Here is a 21,891-nt window from a genome sequence, read left to right as displayed (position 1 = left end):
TGGAAAAGATTCTTGAGAGTCCCTTGGACTGCAAGGAGACCCAACCAGTCCGTCCTGAAGGAGATCAGTCCTGGGTGTTCATTGGAAGGACTGATGCTGAAGCTGAAACTCCAGTACTTTGGCTACCTGATGCGAAGAGCTGACTGATTGGAAAAGACCCTGATGCTGGGAAAGATTGAAGGTGGGAGGAGAAGGGGACGACAGAGGATGAGATGGTTGGATGGCATCACTGACCCAATGGAAATGAGTTTGAGTAAACTCTGTGAGTTGGTGATGGCCAGGGAGGCCTGGTGTGCTGCAGTTCATGTGGTTGCAAAGAGCTGGACACGACTGAGCGACTGAACTGAACTGAGATATATATATAGTGTGTATGGGCTTCCCAGGTGGCGCTAGTGGTAAAGAACTCACCTGCCAATGCAGGAGACGTAAGAGACATGGGTTCAGTCCCTAGGTCAGGAATGTCCCCTGGAGGAGGGCGTGGTGACCCACTTTGGTATTCTTGCCTAGAGAATCCCATGAACAGAGGAGCCTGGCAGGCTACAGTACATAGTGTTGCAAAGAGTCAGACATGACTGAAGTGACTTAAATATGAGTATGTATATATGTATGTGTGTGTGTGTGTGTGTGTGTGTATGAATATATAGCTGTCATGACAAGAGGCCATGAGACCTAAGACTATGGGATTCATCAAAGGTGCAGAAGAAATTCCATGGCTCAGGGTGAAGGGACATCTATGCAGCAGTGCTAGACAGCAAACTGTCCAATGCGAGTAGGAGGGCAGAGTGCTCCAGGAGGGATTTACATGGAACTTGCCAATACTGTGTATTTATCCATCTCAGGACGAGTTGTGCAGCTCTCTCAGAGACGGAATAAAGTATTAGTGAGAAGTACGAGGAAAACTAAGCAAGTAACTTAAGTAGAAAACTAGGCAGTTATCATCTCTAAGAAAAATTTAAACCTATACAAGAAATTGTATTCCTAAAACACTGTTTAGATCAGTCATCTGTGAACAATAGTTATGTAATTGTGTTTACAGTGAACAATTCTATCACCATTATGTTATTTGATATAATTATGTTGGGAAGGTGGGAGAATGAAAGTTGTGGATGTGGCATTAAAAGAGTCACGTCTGCCCTGCCTAGATCGGAAAGGCACACGTAACAAAGGATAAGGACATGGAGCCCAAAAGCAAGAAAGAGGCCTCGCTCAAGAAGTGTGGCTTTAAGGAGAGGAGAGAGACTGGGCACAAAGTCGCGGGGGATGTGGAGTCAAAGTAGGTGTGTGTATGTTTGAGTAGGAGAGAGTTGGGAATGTGAAAGGCTGGGAAAGAGACTCGGCTCTGAGGACACGGTGAACATATGTGAGAGACAAGACGTGGTTAATGGCAGTCACCGAGGAGGTTAAAAGGCAGCGGGGGCGCACAGCACAGCTGAGCGGGTTGACCTTAGTTGTAGGGACACTTCCGCAAAAGAGAGGGTGACGTGGGTGAGTTCTATTTGGGGTAACAGGAGAAGGAAAGAGTTCCCATCTAATGGCTCGCTCCTTTTTGCTTTGGAAGGAGAACACACAGTCATTTGCTGCAGCCGCGGTGCAGTGAGTCAGAGCGCTGCCAGGTGAAAGGAGGTTGAAAGCACTTTGAAGAACCTGAGAGTTCTTAGATCAGAGAAGGGTGGTAGGATTGCTGGGCCATGTTGTAGATCTGAGAGTATGCACATGGATTTGTGGTGTAGTTAACATGCCTTTTTATGTAACCTCATCTAGCACTGCTTGCCAGCTTTTGAGGGCTGGCCCAAAGAACATGGAGAGTTGGATTCACCCACTTTGGAGTTTTGTCATAAAGACTGAACAAAAAACATGATCAGAGGAAGTTTCAAGTATTGGCATACATCTTATTGTGATGATGAAAATCCAAACTGAGTCAGGGAGGAAATAAAAGTTAGCTGACAGAAAGTTGCAAGGTTGATAGACAGACAGTACTACTGAGGTCACAGAAAGGTAGAATGGAAGTCATTGAAGAAGCAACAATGGTAGTAGCCAACATTTATTGAGTGCTTAGAGTGGGCCAGGCCCTACTGTGTGCATTTTAAATATATTGATTCATTTTATCCTCGTAACAACCCTGTGTGAATTGAAGTGAAGTGAAGTGAAGTTGCTCAGTCATGTCCGACTCTTTGCAACCCCGTGGACTGTAGCCCACCAGGCTCCCCTGTCCATGGGATTCTCCAGGCAAGAACACTGGAGTGGGTTGCCATTTCCTTCTCCAGGGGACCTTCCCGACCCAGGAATTGAACCCAGGTCTCCCGCATTGCAGGCAGATGCTCTAACCCCTGAGCCACCAGGGAAGCCGTAACAACCCTGTGTGGGAAGTACTATTCAAACTGAGGCTCAGGAGAGAAGTCTTGTGTTTAAATCACACTGCTTATCATCAGATGGGACGGGATTCACATTCAGGACTACAGAACTCACACATTTAACAGGGTGCCCCCCTGAAGCTGTTTGAAGGTAAATAGGAAGTGGTATTCAGGAAGGAGAGGAGATTGAGGTTAGAGAACAAGGTTTTTGCAGGTGGTTACAGATAATGAAGTCCAAAGGTGACCCTGATGGAGTTGCTGAGTTGCAGTAAAGAGGTCCTTAGGGAAGATGACAAGGGACGTATAGGCTGGGATGTTGGAAAGGGCATTCAGATGAGAGCTGACATCAGATTATGGCAGAACTTGGCTTGGTGGATTGTGTTATGGAATTGGGTTTGTTTGCCTTACTTGCAGCAAGCCAGACATTGAAATGCCAAGGTTTGCAGCAGGGAAATCATTTATTCACAAGATAATCAAGCAAGTTGATGGGAGAACAAATCTAAAACTTGTCTCCCTGAAGATCAGACTTAGGGATATTTATAGGATAAAGAGGCAGGGTCTATGAAGCGTGGGGAGAGGTGACTGAGGTAAGAAGACGGAGGTGCTCGGTGGTTTCTGCAAGAGTGGTCGAGCTTCATGGTTCTTCATGGCAACTGTTCAGAAAACGGCAGAGTTAGTGTGTTCTGAGGGTAGAGGTTTTGGCCCTCTAGCATCAAAAGATCATCCGTCTGATACTCACGCAGGGCCGGTTGAATGGTCAGTGGTTTCAACCAGTTTGAACTGGGCAAGAACTAACTCCACATTCCTGAAAAACAGTGTAAGCAACCATTACTATAGTGACCCATACATCGGAGGTGTTATCCATAAGGAAGCTGGGGAGTGGTTAGTTTAAAGTCAACTAAAAGCAAGTGAGACAGGTTAGATTTGGTGGGCCTAAGTAGGTTAGTGCTCTGATCTGCAGTTGGACTCTGTTATTGGATGAGTGGAACTTAACAGATAATTACTGTTACATCTGTTAATTACTTAATAGATAATTACAGACACAGATAAGTGTGCATAATTACTTATGGACTGTTTGTAGCCCCTGCTAGCCTGTTGGCTTCTTGAGGCCAGTTGGTATCGTTTCTGGGGTCTGTTGTAGAGCTGGGCCTGTATGTGTGACTCATGTGTTTGGTGACTGACGTGAATGGATGACTGTGTAATGTGCATTAACTGAAGTCAAACTCATTCTGGTATGCTTTCCTTAGCCAGTTGATGATTTTCTGTTCTCCTGAATGAATTCTTTTTTCTTACCGCCCCCCCCCCCCCCATAGGAAGGCCCATAACAGTGGTGAAGATTCAGACCTAAAGCAAAGGCGGAGGTAAAAAAGCCAAGAGGGAAGGAGGGTCAAGGGAGAGGGAAAGGGCTTAGCAGGCCAGCGCAGCTCAGACCTGAGGCGAGAGTGTGGGAAATGTTTGGTTTTATTAGTCACTGCTTCAAGGATATTGTAATTTTTTAAACTTTGAAATAACAATTTTGGCTGCAACTGGTTCTCAGTCTTCCATTCCTTAACATCTTTAGGAGTTTCTCTCTCTCTTTTTTTTTCCTGCTCCTTTTTGTCTTAGAGGAGCTTTCTCCATTATCTCTCTTTCTTTTTTTCTTTTCTATTCTCTTTCTTTCAGTTTTTCTTTTTGGCCACACCACACAGTGGCACTTGGGATCTTAGTTCCCTGACCAGGGATCGAACCCATTTCCCCCTGCAGTGGAAGCATGGAGTCTTGACCACTGGGCTGTCAGGGAAGTCCCTCGCTTATCTCTGGCTACAGTAAAACCATCCAGACCTGGGTGGTTGGATATAACAACAACCGTATATATCTTATATGATTCTATTGATTGAACAGCAGTTTGTTAGCTAGTTTAACTGGTCCCTGGCAGAATGGCTGTCTGCCTGGGAACTCTCTCTCTCCATGATCTCTGCACCCGGTTAACCTAGGCGGCTGGGAAGAAGCAGAAGCTACCAGCTCTGTTAAGAGATAGTCCTGGAACTAGCAGAGTATCCCTTCCACCTCCTTCTGTTGGAAAAATCAGTCGTAGGATCAGCACAAATTCAAGGGGAGTGGAAATAAGCTCTCCCTCTCTTCGTGGGGGTAGGGGTTTGACAGGACTTTGAGTCCATATTTCGTCCACCCCAGGGACTTATAGCTTTTCTACCTCAGAGTTCTGTTGAAAGCACTTGATTCTGTGGTCCTTTCTAGGAGCATGGTGACATTTACTTTAGTCTGCTTCCACATTTCTGTAGACATTCAGATGGCTAGCTGAACTGAGAAACTGATTGGGAGAGGGCTATGACAACTACTTATGTTTGAATTGGTAATTTTATTGCAAAATTAATTCTAAAGAATCTACATGAACCTTTCTGGAATTTTTCATTTGTCATAACTATGGTTTTTTTTCCTCTTACTTTCTTTTCAGGTCACGCTCACGCTGTAACACAAGCAGTGGTAGTGAATCAGAAAATTCTAACAGAGAGCACCGGAAAAAGAGAAACAGGTAATGTTGGAATATGATAGTTAGCAGGAAATCAGCCGCTGAAATCAGCAGCTGCCACTGATTGTAGAACCTGTGTGTCCTATGAATTTTTACACCTGATTTTTTTCAGCTGTATTTAAGAAGAAATCTGGAATGATTCTGAAGTACTATTTTAGGAACCTCAGCTCTTTGAACTGAGTTTCTTATCTTTATAATAAGATGATTAAACAGTTTGACAGTGATGTTCCTTCTTGTTAATTAAAAAAAAAAAAAAGCAATGATCTATATTTAGGTACAACATGTAGTGAATTTGCCTAAGAGTGGTAAGAAATGTTATCATTTGTACAGAGATTTCTCCCTAAAGTGTCTTTTAACATGACATCATTATTCTTTGCCCAACCAAAACCCAAGACACTCATAGTTGCATACTTTTAGTCTTATGTGTATGTAAATGCAAATGTGTTTATACTTGTGCCAGGCACACACAATTAGATGGGTAAATGTAATTAATTCGTATTTTTAGGACTTAGTCTTAAGAGCTTGTTAGTAACATGATTTGACATGTAATCAATATAAATGATGACAATGCATTGATTTAATCAGTTCTTCCTAATTCTGAAAGATTTATTTGAAAACAAGTAATCCATGATGAGAGAACGCCAGGTTGGGGAGCTGAGGGATCTAGTTGTTGGTTATGCCAGTTTCTAATCCAGTGGTTCCCAGCTGGGGACAGTTTGTTTTCCCTCTCTTCCCTGAGGACATCTGGCACTGTTTTGGGAAGCTTCTGGCTGTCACGCTGGGGGATTGCTGCTGACTAGGGCTGCTGCTGAACTCCCTACAGCGTGCACAGCAGCACGCCACAATGGGGCACCTGGCCCCCAAACACCACGGCACCACCATGGGGACACCTGTGCCCCTCTGACGTGGACTCTGGCGGGGCTGCTTCTTCTGGGCTGTCTCCTGCTGAGGAAGCTGCGTGAGACCATCTCCAGGGTCCTTGTTCCGTGCTCAGAGCCCCTGTGCGCAGCATGCACTGAATCGGCCTCCCTAACTACAACACCTATGTAATAACCACCCAGACAGCACTGTGAGAGTGGACCACTTTCTTAGGAAACTCGTGCCCCTCTGATGTAGACTCTGGCGGGGCTGCTTCTTCTGGGCTGTCTCCTGCTGAGGAAGCTGCGTGAGACCATCCCCAGGGTCCTTGTTCCGTGCTCAGAGCCCCTGTGCGTGGCATGCACTGAATCATCCCTCTCTAACTACAACACCTGTGTAATAGCTGCTCAGCCAGCACTGTGAGAGAGGACCACTTTCTTAGGAAAACTCTGTGTCGAGCCTTCTTGATAGAGGTGAGATCTCAATGTGTTAGGACAGTTTTCTCAAGGAAATGATCCCAATTTCTTCATCTGTAAAAACCTACGTGTGGACGGTAGCTTTCCCTCAGGTACCCTCTTCCCACTCTAAAATCTAGTATTTCTGCACAGACAACACAAATCAAACTGAAAAACACCCCCTCCCCCCCATCTCTATGGACCTACTTATCAAGCCAGTGTCTTAACAAATATATTTCTGTTTTGCTGGGTGTATTCTGAGTTTGTGCATGCGAGGTCGCTTTAGCCCCTCTCTTTGTGACCCTATGGACCAGGGCCTGGTGCGCTATTCTCAGCTTCTCAGAGCCAGCCTATTTAAGAACAGTGTCTTTTTGAGCCAGAAGTGCTAACTTGACATTTGCTGTTACAATGAAACACTATTTAAAGGTTGCCAGCAAATTCCTAAATAGCTCATTACTGATCTAGAAGCACTGGCTTTCATATTCCTAATAGGTGTTTTCTGCCTCTACCTCAGTTTCATCAACAATTTTTCAGATTGGCTTTTTTTGTACTGTATAAATAGTATATTTTAGAATGATGGAGGTTCTGAATGTTTAAGTGCTAAAGTACTTTATAAGGCTATTAATGAGAAATTGCTTTCAAAGCACACTGACACAAAGACTTGCAAAAATAATTTCCTCTGCCTGTAGAGATACTGCCCTGGGCTTACACAGGGTTGCTGTGTCTGTAGACGATGAGGTCTGGAGTCTGGCTCTCAGGCACAGCGAAAGTGGGCGAAGGAAGCAGCAGGTCTTGCAGGGCTAATCCCATGCCTGAGAATCCTGCTGGAGGCTCAGCGTGCGGGGTGGTGCTGCACAGCACTCTGCCCCAGGGGCCACGGCCCCATGACACAGTGCTGCCACTACCCACTCCATCCCATTATCAGCCTTTAAAATCTTGCCAGAACCCACTCACTCTACCTTGGGATATGTGGGTCTGAATATTTATACTGTGGCCCTGCTAATAGTCCCAATATGTCTTGTGTCTGTAATGAAGGGTTATCTAACAATGTCTGACTATCAACTTTGGGGGAGAGAATGAATCTCTTCAGCCTCAGTTGCCTTTCCTTATTTCCATCAGCAGAGTGACCCAGCCAAGCTCTCACCAGCATCCTTTGTGCTTTTATTAAAGGATTCTGGTAACCCTGCTGCTGCTGCTAAGTCGCTTCAGTCGTGTCCGACTCTGTGGGGGCAAAGTGAGTCTTGAACACACTGATTTTCTTCTTCCTGCCAGCAAGGTCTCTAAATTCAGCTCCGATGCTTTCTCACTTTGGAAGTCAGAGCCTGCACCCGAGACACCCCGTTTTCCTCTCTCCCCATGGGGCAGAAGGACAAAGACTGTGCACATTAGCTTTTCAAGCACCGTTTTGAAGCCCATGATGTGTCCAGTGGAGCTCTGGAGAGACTCTCTCCGGAGAGACGTTCTGGAGACTGCCTGTGGTCTTCAGGATGTTATTTCCTCTGCCAGTGCTTCTTGCTGTTGTTGCAATTTTTGTTGTTTTTGTTTGTTTCTGTGTTTGCTTTTTTAACATAAGGAGAGTCTCTCACATTAGGTTCAAGACAATGCTGTGTCAATACTGTTTTGTCACAGTGTCTACCTGTTGGGAGCTCAAGCTGCTTTGCTGCTCCCATAGATAACACTTTCAGTCTCTCTCATTTTGTGTGAAGAGTCGCACAAGTTAACAAGACAGTGTTACAAATCAGCTTTATTCAAGGCAGTTGTTGTGGCTTTGAACAAACATGGAAAAAATCATAATCCACACTGACTCGAGAAGGCTAGTATTAGAAACAAGGATGTTGTTTAGATTCAATTTTAGAAAAACATGACTGTAGATAAGCAACTTCCTCTGTTAGCTTTGGGTCGAGAGCTAGTGAGGCCAGATGGGTGAGTACTGGGCAGTAACTGCAGGGTATCATTCCACAGAATTTGCAACAGCAGAGGCTTAAGCCTCCTTTGTCTGGGAAATTGTTTATATATTTCTTAATCCTCTTTTACTTTAGTGGTCTTCTTACTGTTTTCATAATCTGCATGGGTACCTACAGTTTTCCAGATTTTGAGGTTTGAGAAAGCAGTTGTTTTTTTTTTTCCTCTGTATAATTAGCTGGAAGTTGGAACAGTTTCTTGTTATAACATCTAAGATGATAGAGTCCTTATTTTCCTCTCAGTGTCCCTAGTGAGTGAAGTCGCTCAGTCGTGTCTGACTGTTTGTGACCCCATGGACTGTAGCCTGCCTGGCTCCTCTGTCCATGGGATTTTCCAGGCAAGAGTACTGGAGTGGGTCGCCATTTCCTTCTCCAGGGGATCTTCCCGACCCAGAGGTCGAACCCGGGCCTCCCGCGTTGTAGGCAGACGCTTTACCGCCTGAGCCACCGGGGAAGCCTGGTGGTGTGTCTACGCACACCTTTGCCTCCATCTCTCCTCTTCTCTGCCTTTTTTACTCAATCACATTATTTTCCCTCACCCAAGTCCCCCCTATTCTTTTCTTTTCTTAGCTTCTTTCTCACTCTTTCTTTCTTTTCCTCTCTGACATCTGTCTCTGTTTAGGAACCAGTGATAAAATGTCCAAAAAAAAAAAAAGGAAAAGCAAAAATAAAACCCTAAGGGAGTGGGTCAGGGTTTTGATTCTGCCATGTCCTGCTGTTTGACCTCGGGCAACCATTTAATCAATTTAAACTTAGCTTTCTCATCCTTAAAATGCTGTGTGTACTGCCTGATCTGTTTTCTTGACTTACTGCAGAGACTAACTGAGCTGTAAGAGGTGAGAGCACTGTGGCAGACCGAGCTGGATATCTAATGTTGGTGTCGCTGCCTCTTCTTTGGCTGTCCCGACCTCTCCTACACCCTCTTTCTAACCTTTTCCACTTTTCTTTTCACTTTGTCCTCCATTTCCCCATCTTCCCTATCTACACATTTGTATTTTCAGACCAGGCTTTTTTATCCTTTAATTGATGGGTAGGTTTTAGGGGTATCATAATCTTAAGCAATTTAATGTAAAATTCTCTGTTTGCAAGCATACGATTTTCTGGTGATAAGAGTCTGTAGATTTAATCAGATTCTTAAGAGGGTATCTGATCTCCAAAAAGTTAGAAAGTGGTCATTATGATCTAAATAGTGAGAGACAGATTGATACTGTGAAATGGAGTTAGTATTTTAGTTCACTGGTGAGGTTGAAATCTAAAAGGCTGCAAATTTCTTTTGAGATTACTAACTTTTCTATACCGATTTGTGAAAAAATTGGTTCAATTAAATTAATCAAATTAGAAACCTACCAAGTACAGAGAAGCGTTAAATTAATGATCTTTGTGAGTATTAGATCGCATTAGTTTTCACTAGTTAGAATTTTGAATCTTGCACGTAAAATCAGAAGGGTCAGTTGGCTCCTCCCTTGTGGATTTGAACCCCTGGGCCGTGCTTGGGACTTGCCCACAGAGTATGTTGAAGGAGGACCTAAGAAGTAGATCTATCACAGTGAAGCCTTTCTTAAGCCAGCTTTCTCTGAAAATACCTTGAGCTTAATAAAATATCCTTCACATTCAAAGGAACTGGTCTGCAAAATATCCTTTGTGCTGTTGATGAAAATCAGCTCTCCTTTAGGCATTCACTGGGATCTGTGGATTACTCAGTCATCAGCTTTGATGTGTTGCTAGGCTTTTAGGATTTGAAGTGGGAGATTTGGAGGAGGTCGGGGGCAGTGAGGCAGAGAACCAGTCTGGTGTTTTTTGCATAAGCATAAAAGTGGAAGTAACTCTGGAGCCTGGCGAAAATTAAAAGAGTAAGAGAAATGAGAGAAGCTGGGGGTAAGAACAGGACTAGAATAAATTGGCAACAGGGGGCCATTTGGACCTTTCCCAAATTTCATTCTGAGCCGTTTGCCTCATAATCACATGAATTATGTACATGAGGCGATATGTATGCACATGTGTGCATGCGTGTGGGTGAAATAGAGCACGGAACAAAGAAGCAGGGACCGTGCATTATGAATCTGTCCCTGCTTTGAAGAGCTCCGTGCCTAAAAGCTGGTTCCTTTACCCTCTCGAGTTTTAATTTTCTTACATGCTAAATGGGATCATCCCGGCCCTGCCTACCTCATGAGGTTTGTGAAGATCTGAGATAATGGATGTGCTTTGAAAGCAAAAGAGCCCTGCATTCGACTGATGAGAATGCTCAGTGCTGCTCAGTGTTACCTGAAGTCCCCATTGTATCTACAGAGTGGGGGCCGCTCCTTTTAACAACAAAGAGGCCAGTGTTTCTAACCTGTGAGTTTATCCTGCCACAAATGTTAGAGTTTCCTCCTGCTTTTTAGGTGTCTCTTAGAATCTGTATCTGAATAATGGATTAAGATGGTTTGAAGTATTTTACATGGGTTCCACAAAGTCTTTTATATTATTTTTCTGAGAAAAGTAAGAAACCATCCTCTGTGGCGCTGCAGCTAACAGGGATGATATGGCTGAGGCAGGCAGGTCTAGGTCACGGCCTTGGTAGGGTCTTGTTGTTAGAGTCATAAAACAAAATAAAACATTACTGTCCCTGTGCCTTAAGGGGAGAATGTGTTTTGGATGATGGCAAACTTAAACCCAAGCGTGTTTATTCCACATGGCCTGAAAATAGATAACTGTTGCCTCTCAAGCATGCCTTCCTGCCTGGTTCCTGTTCCTGACAGAAGTGTTTGGGCTGCAAACCAGGTACAAATTGCTGGTCTGGAGTGGGTAGTCTGTACAGAGCCACTGGAAGGGATGCTCACTGTGCTACACCTATGGCACAGGGTTCTGATTTCTACTTTATTAAGTTGTATTAAGATTTAAACATTTGATATGGATAATTTAGGAATTCCAGAGCATAATCCAAATTGATAGAGACGACTATGGAAGCACAAAGCTACAGCAACAGAGAAATGTTCTCAGAGGGCTAAACTCGAGGCAGGTTGAACGATTACAAAAACAGAAGCAGAGTTGGGGAGAGGAAATTGTGCCAAGGGTAGCCCATTTTAGGAGGGAGAGCATAAGGTGTAAGTGGAAGAGACTGAAGTACCTTTAGGAGCAAATAAGATTAATTTATTGATGGTGGGGGAAGATGGGAAAAGCAAATGAATTTTTTGCTTGCTGATCTTCAGGGAGTATGTTGACAGATGCCTGGAACTGATAGAAATTTCCCTAGGGAAGAAAAACTACTGAAAAAAAAGAAGGTTGGTTTATAGCAGGTGATCCCAGAATGAGAGCTGTTGTTGAGAAACACAAGTCCACAATTGGTTGGGAACTACAGAGTTACTGTTAGCGATGGAGTAGCCATATGAAGCAATTGTCTGGAGAGTTGTGCTGTGGCTGAAGAGTGGAGGTTTGTTTCAAAGAGTCTGGCTGCCTTGTAAGTGAAGCACAAAGAGAAAAACATAGAGTTTTTAATCTGGAAAGGATCTTCACAGAAATTCAGTAGATGAAGAAACAGACTTACCAAAGAAGGTTAAACGTTTTGCCCAGGGATCTCTGAGTTGGATAACAACAGAGCTGGAACTAGGCTGAACTCAGGAGCAACGGGTATTGCTCCTTATCATCCAAAGTGTCATTTTACATTTGCTCTGTACGATTGCTCAGGTTTTGTATTAAACATGGTGTTTTATCTCAGTGAAGGAGAAATGAATTAGGAACGGGTCTAAAGGGATGTCCTGTTAGGAATGAAACTGCCCCGGTAAGGGTAGAGGACAGAGTGAAATGCACAGAGATTTGTATAAGAATTCATTGGGTAATGTGAAGAATTTTGCAGAAGAAGCAGAACTATTTTGGGAAGATGGAAAGAAGAGACCAAGAATAGTCATTATCTTCATTATTGTTAGCAAATGATTATATGGCATTTCATCATCACAATCTTTTACAAACTTTAATTAAGTGTCAGATGCAGTTAAAATCTAAATTGCATGGATAGCCTGGAAAAGTAGGGTGTTGAAGTTTGGTGAGATATGAAGGAAGGATATGAGAACTCTCTTATTCTGAAACATTACTGGAAAACGCTCTGGTCTAGAACAACTCTCTTCTTATACATTAACCGAAACACAGAAGCTGAGACTTCCTTGGTGGTCCAGTGGTTGGGACTCTGCACTCCCACCGCAGGAGCTGTGGGTTCCATCCCTGTTGTGGAACTAAGATCCCACATGCTATGTGGCGTAGCCAAAAAAACATAAAATAAAATGATGGAGAATTAAAAAAAAAAAAAAAAAGCCTCCGTATGGTTAGGCTTCTTGGTCTAGCTGTTAAGTCTTCTTAGCTGTACTGAGGAAATAGACAAAATATGATATGTAGAGTTATTGCCTTAGTGGATACAGGAAAGAAATGTTTAGCATTTTTGAGGTTCAACTTTAAATATAACATTTGAAAATGAATATATTCCCAGTAAAAAATGCAACGGACTCTTTCCCCCCTTAACACTTTAATGACTGTAAAAAGTCAAAATATAAAACATTTTGACTTTTCAAAAGGCCCTATATCAATATAATGCTTACAGTGTTTTTATTCTTCATAATTTAAATTCCTGCATTAAAATTAAAATCTATCAGGAAAGAAGCAAAACCCAATACTTAGCGTGTCTCACCGTCTCAGGAGAAATGGGACTCACAAGACAGAACCATTATAGGATACATGTTGTACATATAAAGATTTCTTTAGTTACTTATGCATAAACAAAACAGTTAATTTCTGCCTCCTAAGGACTGAGTATTACAGTATTCTTGCCTTTAAGGGTAAGATTTTTCCTTTCCAAGTAGCATCTGTATTTTCTGGAGTAGGTCAGTGATGGAAGAAATGACACTTTCACTCTTGTAATGAGGTACCATTAACCAGAGGCCTTTTGTAAGGGTGTAATTTCAAACTTCATTACAGACTAAGGCAGCCACACCGCCCATTACCCAGGAAAATGTGCTTCTGTTGTGACTCTGCAATGAGCCTTACATTTTTAATGCACCTTGTTAGAATATTTATGAAGCTGCATCACCGGTAGAGGGCATCTGTTTCTGGAATATGTGGGTCCCAAGGATATTAACTGATAGGGTTTCATTGCCCTCACTTTCAACTGTTGGATTAGGAAGATAGAAGTTAAATGTACAGGCCATGGTCGGAATTCTTTCTGATACAGTTCTTATTACTAGCAAGGTACTGGAGGTAGGAGTTTTCATTTCTGTTCCCAGCATGAAGGCAGCTAGCTGAAGTCCACAAGAGAAGAATGAGCATGTACTCCTCGTGCTTCCTGTGAATTGTCCAGGGAATGTTCTTCTAGCAAAAGTATGTTTGCCTCAGTCAGGTTTCACCCTTGCTGGTACACCTGACCCCTCAAAAATGGTTAAAGGTTCTGACTTAACTGATTAAAAATAAAATTAGTGAAATTTAGTCCTGTCCATGAACTACGCAGTGATTTAGTTCAGAATGGAAGCTGCATCTAAAAGACTCCAGGCTTGAGAGGTGCATGGACTTGGTTTTATGTGTATCCCCGGGCTTTGCAAGGTGTGGGTTCCTGTGAGAAGGGAGCTATCTCCTTGCCAGCCTGGCACCTTCCCACTGACCATCTCTTCCTAACTTTGGGCTCCTCAGTCCTGGGGGTGTACAGGACAGCTCTCCCCCAGCAGGTCTGGTTGGTCACTGGCTGTTACATGATACAGCGAATGGCTCGGAGGTGTAGGTCTTGGCTATGAAAATCCATATACATATGTGTTTGTATATGTAGTCAAAATATAAAAAATAACTTTGTTTCAAAGAATTATTAATAATCATATGACTTTGAATCGTATATCATTTTTTCTTTAGCTATTTCTAATATTCATGTATCTTCTCATATTTTTCTTTAGCTATTTCTAATGTTCAAATTCATAACCACATATGTTCAATTTTAATTTCTTTGCATGTATCATGAGAGAGGGAACTACGTTCTTGAATTTGTGAAAAATACCTTGACTGTATCCTGTTAATATTCAAATAATAGAAATGAAAGCTTTAGTGAGGAAATACATACAAAGACTTGAAGTGTGTTACAGATAATTTTTTACTTAACACAATTCCTCTTTAATGTAGAGAGATTTAAATAGCTTTTTCCTTTTAAGCTACTTTATTTTAGTTTTTTTTTTGGCTTGAATTTGCTTTCCTTTGTCTCTGTTGAGGTGAAATGAATGTTTGCCACTGTCCACTGATCTGCATTATAAGCAAATCCAGATAGCCATGCCACGGTGCTGTAACAGGGCAACCGGAAGACATCTGATCAGTGAAAGAGAGGACTCCAGACTGGTCTATTCTTTTCACTTGTTTTGAAACAGTTATGCTCATGCAATCCCAGTCCTGGGATGATTACCGTGTGATGCCGCGCTGCTCTCCCATGTCCTGGGAGCAGCAGTGTGAAAGAAACACCCTGGAGTGGCTCCCTCGAGAACTTACATAGATTCAAAGTTAAAGATTCAGATAACAGTTCTTTGATTTTTTCAAAAAATACTCATGGCTCTACAGCATCAGTGCATTCTAGACATTATTTACACATCAAGTATGCACTTGCTTTAATTTAGTACTTGTTTCCCTCTCTCCCCTATAACTCTTCACCCTTGTTTTTAGAAAGGCTTGATGTATCTGCAGACTGAGTGTGGTCCATGATGGTTTTTGCTAGGCCCATTCAGTATCTTCACACTCAGAATTGATTGCCATTACTTAAAAAATAAAAGAGTTCATTAAAAAAAAATCCAGATTAGTAGATTATCTTTCGAAAACAGGCAGGATTGATAATATTGTCCCCTGACCTCACATGACAAGTGCCTGTACCCCCAGCCCCCTCTCCCCTCAGCTTCGCTTTCCCTCATTTTGTTTTCCCTGCCAGGACCCTGGCCACACTGAGTGCTCAGCCCTCATTCTCTCTTAAACACACTAGCAGCGTAACCAGAATGTTCTGTGCCTACCCCGCTGCCGAGGCATTATGCCACCATATTTAAGTGTTTGAATTTCTAGCTTTCATACATGACCGCTGGAAAAATCATAGCCTTGACTAGATGGACCTTTGTTAACAAAGTATTGTCTCTGCTTTTGAATATGCTGTCTAGGTCGGTCATAACTTTCATTCCAAGGAGTAAGTGTCTTTTAATTTCATGGCTGCAATCACCATCTGCAGTGATTTTGGAGCCCCCCAAAATAAAGTCAGCCACTGTTTCCACTGTTTCCCCATCTATTTCCCATGAAGAGATGGGACCAGATGCCATGATCTTAGTTTTCTGAATGTTGAGCTTTAAGCCACTTTTTCACTCTCCTCTCTCACTTTCATCAAGAGGCTGTCTAGTTCCTCACTTTCTGCCATAAGGGTGGTGTCATCTGCATTTCATTTCTTAATAACTTCTAAATAGCTTATTTAATAACTTTTTGATACCTTTGACACCTTTGACCTTTTTGATAACTTTAATACTTTTGACAGCACATTTAGGATGAACTGATAAAGGTAACACACGTGTGGGTGTTAACTTTAGGTGGACCTTGTTTTTTTCAGAATACGGCAGGAGAATGATATGGTTGATTCGGCGCCACAGTGGGAAGCTGTATTAAGGAGACAAAAGGAGAAAAACCAGGCGGACCCGAACAATAGACGATCCAGACACAGATCTCGCTCGTATGTGCTCCCTCTTTATGCCTGAATTGAAAAACTCAGAACTTTTGGTAGCATGTGGATTCTGGGGCACATTGGGCTGTCTCTTTTGAGGTCTTCTATGGTGGTTCAGGTCTATCATGATCATACTAGTATTTGTTTGCCATATTTATTTTGTTTTATTGTGACACTCATCAACTATATCTGAAGGGGTAGAAGTTGGAGCAGAGCCAAAGCAAAATGTCATAAGCACAAGGCTGTCACAATCATGTTTTATTCTGTTTTTAAACAAAAGTGTATATTCAGCTGAGTAAGTAGGAAGCCTCCTTTGTTCTGGAGCCAGACTGTTGAAATACCTGCTGCTTCTCTCCTCTGAAGCCTTGGTCCAAGTTGGACTAGCTATGACTAACTTCCCGTCAGATTACCATTTGTGAGCAGTTCTCAATGAGTGATTCATTTCGTCCCAGTCTTGAGATCAGCCTGCTCCTTTTGTAGCTAGGCAATGCCAGATGTGAGCACAGTTATCCCATGATGATGAGATTGCCAGTCCCCCAGATCAATTTTCTTTTGAACTGATAATGTTTATACTTAAAAAAAAAATTGCATCATCCAGATTTAGACTCCCCACTCCCACCTCTTGCTCCAGAGCATCTCTTTCTTTTTTTGATGAGCAAGAAGTAGATTTATTAATATAGGGCACTTATGAGAGACACAAGCGGGCAGACAAGGGGACTGTGCCCCAGGAACTAAGAGGGAAAGCAGCTTTATGTGTTCTGCCTTGGATACACACTTCATAGACTGAGGATGGGCCACCCCAGAAGGTGAGAGGCCCCGGGAGATGGGCATGTTCCATAGAGAGACTGTGACCCGTTTTAAAAGGTGAGAGTGGCCCCCAATCACGCCTTTTTAAAGAATGCGTACTTTTAAACTTTATCGTTTGTTTGGCTGTAGCGGGTCTTTGTTGCTGCGCAGGCTTTTCTCCGGCTGTGGCGAGTGGGGGCTGCACTCCAGGTGCAGGCAGCGGGCTTCTCATTGCACAGCGTCCCTTCCCGTGGGGCGTGGCCTGTAGGGCACGTCGGCCTCCGTGCTTCTGGCTCATGCGCCCTGGAGCACAGGCTCGGGAGTGGTGGTGCACAGGCCTGATGGCTGCACCACATGCGGGACCTTCCTGGACCGGGGATCCAACGTGTGTCTCCTGCTGCATGGCCAGATGGATTCTTTAGAGCTGAACCATCCCAGGGAAGCTCCAAAGCATACATTTTTTAAATGAAAAGTGAGCTAGGACTAACTACCTATATCCCTTTATGATCCTGGGTGGTAGGATGCCTCGTGTTGCCTACCTGTAGAAGGAGAGATGGTGTCCCAGGTGTGGGTTTTCTTTATTCCATCAGTGGAGGAATCACACTGGCTGAGCTTTGAGTGATACATCCTTGCATTCCTGGGATAAATGCCCAATAAACCTACTATCGTTTCCATATATTGCCGGTTTCTATTTAATATTTTGTTAAGATTGTTTTCCATATGTTCATGAGAGATTCTGGATTACAATTTTCTTGTAATATTTGTGTCAGTTTTTTTTTTTTTTTTAAACAAGGGTATGCTGGTCATTTAACATAGTTTAGGAACTTTCCCTTCAGTTCAGCTCAGTTCAGTCGCTCAGTCGTGTCTGACTCTTTGCGACCCCATGAATCGCAGCACGCCAGGCCTCCCCCTGTCCATCACCAACTCCCGGAGTTCACTCAGACTCACGTCCATTGAGTCCGTGATGCCATCCAGCCATCTCATCCTCTGTTGTCCCCTTCTCCTCCTGCCCTCAATCCCTCCCAGCATCAGAGTCTTTTCCAGTGAGTCAACTCTTCGCATGAGTGGCCAAAGTACTGGAGCTTCAGCTTTAGCATCATTCCTTCCAAAGAAATCCCAGGGTTGATCTCCTTCCGAATGGACTGGTTGGATCTCCTTGCAGTCCAAGGGACTCTCAAGAGTCTTCTCCAACACCACAGTTCAAAAGCATCAATTCTTCAGCACTCAGCCTTCTTCACAGTCCAACTCTCACATCCATACATGACCACAGGAAAAACCATAGCCTTGACTAGACGGACCTTAGTCGACAAAGTAATGTCTCTGCTTTTGAATATACTATCTAGGTTGGTCATAACTTTTCTTCCAAGGAGTAAGAGTCTTTTAATTTCATGGCTGCAATCACCATCTGCAGTGATTTTGGAGCCCCCCAAAATAAAGTCTGACACTGTTTCCACTGTTTCTCCATCTATTTCCCGTGAAGTGATGGGACCAGATGCCATGATCTTCATTTTCTGAATGTTGAGCTTTAAGCCAACTTTTTCGCTCTCCTCTTTCACTTTCATCAAGAGGCTCCTTAGCTCCTCTTCACTTTCTGCCATAAGGGTGGTGTCATCTGCATATCTGAGGTTATTGATATTTCTCCCAGCAGTCTTGATTCCAGCTTGTGTTTCTTCCAGTCCAGTGTTTCTCATGATGTACTCTGCATAGAAGTTAAATAAGCAGGGTGACAATATACAGCCTTGACATACTCCTTTTCCTATTTGGAACCAGTCAGTTGTTCCATGTCCAGTTCTAACTGTTGCTTCCTGACCTGCATACAGATTTCTCAAGAGGCAGGTCAGGTGGTCTGGTATTCCCATCTCTTTCAGAATTTTCCACAGTTTATTGTGATGCACACAGTCAAAGGCTTTGGCATAGTCAATAAAGCAGAAATAGATGTTTTTCTGGAACTCTCTTGCTTTTTCCATGATGCCGCGGATGTTGGCAATTTGATCTCTGGTTCCTCTGCCTTTTCTAAAACCAGCTTGAACATCAGGAAGTTCACGGTTCACGTATTGCTGAAGCCTGGCTTGGAGAATTTTGAGCATTACTTCACTAGCATGTGAGATGAGTGCAATTGTGCAGTAGTTTGAGCATTCTTTGGCATTGCCTTTCTTTGGAATTGGAATGAGAACTGACCTTTTCCAGTCCTGTGGCCACTGCTGAGTTTTCCAAATGTGCTGCCATATTGAGTGCAGCACTTCCACAGCATCATCTTTCAGGATTTGAAACAGCTCCACTGGAATTCCATCACCTCCACTAGCTTTGTTCGTAGTGATGCTTTCTAAGGCCCTCTTGACTTCACATTCCAAGATGTCTGGCTCTAGATTAGTGATCACATCATCATGATTATCTGGGTTGTGAAGATCTTTTTTGTACAGTTCTTCCATGTATTCTTGCCACCTCTTCTTAATATCTTCTGCTTCTGTTAGGTCCATACCATTTCTGTCCTTTATCAAGCCCATCTTTGCATGAAATGTTCCCTTGGTATCTCTAATTTTCTTGAAGAGATCTCTAGTCTTTCCCATTCTGTTGTTTTCCTCTATTTCTTTGCATTGATCGCTGAGGAAGGCTTTCTTATCTCTTCTTGCTATTCTTTGGAACTCTGCATTCAGATGCGTATATCTTTCCTTTTCTCCTCTGCTTTTCACCTCTCTTCTTTTCTCAGCTATTGGTAAGGCCTCCCCAGACAGCCATTTTGCTCTTTTGCATTTCTTTTCCATGGGGATGGTCTTGCTCCCTGTCTCCTGTACAATGTCACGAACCTCATTCCATAGTTCATCAGGCACTCTATCTATCAGATCTAGGCCCTTAAATCTATTTCTCACTTCCACTGTATAGTCATAAGGGATTTGATTTTAGGTCATACCTGAATGGTCTAGTGGTTTTCCCTACTTTCTTCAATTTGAGTCTGAATTTGGCAATAAGGAGTTCATGATCTGAGCCACAGTCAGCTCCTGGTCTTGTTTTTGTTGACTGTATAGCGCTTCTCCATCTTTGGCTGCAAAGAATATAATCAGTCTGATTTCGGTGTTGACCATCTGGTGATGTCCATGTGTAGAGTCTTCTCTTGTGTTGTTGGAAGAGGGTGTTTGCTATGACCAGTGCATTTTCGTGGCAAGACTCTATTAGTCTTTGCCCTGCTTCATTCCACATTCCAAGGCCAAATTTGCCTGTTACTCCAGGTGTTTCTTGACTTCTTACTTTTGCATTCCAGTCCCCTATAATGAAAAGGACATCTTTTTTTGGGTGTTAGTTCTTAAAGGTCTTGTAGGTCTTCATAAACCATTCAACTTCAGTTTCTTCAGCGTTACTGGTTGGGGCATAGACTTGGATAACTGTGATATTGAATGGTTTGCCTTGGAGATGAACAGAGATCATTCTGTCGTTTTTGAGATTGCATCCACGTATTGCATTTCAGACTCTTTTGTTGACTATGATGGCTACTCCATTTCTTCTGAGGGATTCCTACTTTCCCTTATTTTCTCTATTTTCTGAGAGGGTAAAATTAACAGTATTCTTTCCATAAATATTGATATAATTTACCCAGGAAACCAACCCTTCCATGAACTTTCTTTGTGGTAAGTCTTAAAGTACAAACTGAAATTCTTTAACAGATACTGGGCTGTTAAGATTGTGTCCACTTGTTATGTGTAGGTTTTGGTAGTATGTGTTTTTAAAACAATTTGTTCCTTTTATCTAAGTTGTCATCTTTTAATAAAAAAATTGTTTATAATAATTCTTTTAGTGTCTTTTGAACATCTGTTGTGATATTACCTCTTTCATTCCTGATGTGAATACATTGTTTCTTCTTTTAATTTTCTCCTTAATTGTGTTTTCTGATTTTTCAAAGAACCAATTCTGGGTTTTGTTGATTTTCTTTGTCTGTTAACCACTCATTGATTTCTACTCTTTATTACTTTCTTCTATGTATTTTGTCTTTTATTTGCTCTTTCTTTTTTATCTTAAGGGGACACTGAAATCCGTGATTTCTTTGACCTTGTGTTTTTTTTTTTCAGTAGTGTGTTATTTAATTTCCAAGTATTTGGAGATTTTCTACATATCAAATTACTGTTAATTTCTAATTTGCTGTATTCTGGTTAAAATCTGTAAGATTTCAATCATTTCAAATTTAGTGAGCTCTGTCTTAAGAGCTAGCATGTAATCTTTAGCGATGAATGATCTGACGGACTTGAAAAGAGTCACTCTCCGTTGTTGGGTATAGTCTACAAATGTCAGGAAAATCTAGTTAACTGAGAGTTGTTTGGATGCTCTGTGACTTTACTGATTTCTTTGTCTACTTTTCAATCAGTCGCTGAGAGAGATGTTAAACTTTCTAGTAATTGTGGATGTTTCTGTTTCACCCTTTAGTTCTGTCAGTTCTTATTTCAGCTTAGTTTGAAGCTCTGCCATTAGGTACACACATATTTGTGGGGGAGAAAAAGTGTTTTTTTGGCCTACCTGATAAATTGACCTTTTTATCATTGTGACATGTCCTTTGTTCTGGTAATATTCCTTTCTCTATGTCCATTTTACCCACAAACTTGTGTGTGTATATGTATGTGTGCACTTAGATATAGCCATTATACTTTCTTCATGCTCACTTTTTACATGGTATATGAAAGTGAAAGTCACTCAGTTGTGTCCAACTCTTTGTGACCCTGTGGACTGTAACCTCTGTCCATGGAATTCTCCAGGCAAGAATACTGGAGTCAGTAACCATTCTCTAACCAGGGGATCCTCCTGACCCAGGGATCAAACCCAGGTATCCCACACTGCAGGCGGATTCTTTACCAGCTGAGCTACTGCTTCCCAGGTGGCGCTAGTGGTAACGAACCCACCTGCCCATGCAGGAGACATAAGAGACGCAGGTTCAGTCCCAGGTCAGGAAGATCCCCTGGAGGAGGAAATAGCAGCCCACTCCAGGATTCTGGCCTGGAGAATCCCATAGACAGAGAAGCTGTGGGTCACAGGGTCACATAGACATCTCACAAAGAGTCGGACATGACTGAAGTGACTTTTATTTTAGGCCTAAGTATATCTTTATGATTAAAGCCCATCTCTTGATCTCTTGTAGATTGCAGTAATTTGTCTTAAAAATTTTTTTAAAATCTAGTCTGACCGTCTATAACTTAAATTGAGTGTTTAGGATACTTATGGGTCCTATAATTATTAATATTTGGGATTTAAACTTTCTTTTAAATCTTACTTACATGATAAAAATATCAGACCAGAG

General features: G+C 42.5%; 1 protein-coding gene across 1 annotated transcript in view; it reads left to right on the top strand.

Moving 5' to 3' along the window:
- The window catches only part of EPB41L4A (erythrocyte membrane protein band 4.1 like 4A), a 281,882-nt gene that overhangs the window by 244,615 nt on the left and 15,376 nt on the right, over positions 1-21,891 (top strand). Inside the window, exons 16-18 of the mRNA XM_068964938.1 lie at positions 3,665-3,712; positions 4,804-4,881; positions 15,720-15,839. Coding sequence (XP_068821039.1) covers positions 3,665-3,712; positions 4,804-4,881; positions 15,720-15,839 — 246 coding nt within the window. The remainder of the gene's footprint in view (positions 1-3,664; positions 3,713-4,803; positions 4,882-15,719; positions 15,840-21,891) is intronic.

This window comes from Capricornis sumatraensis, chromosome 2 (assembly GCF_032405125.1).
Source record: "Capricornis sumatraensis isolate serow.1 chromosome 2, serow.2, whole genome shotgun sequence".
Classification (NCBI taxonomy): Eukaryota; Metazoa; Chordata; class Mammalia; order Artiodactyla; family Bovidae; genus Capricornis; species Capricornis sumatraensis.
This window is presented reverse-complemented; position numbering and strand designations above follow the sequence as displayed.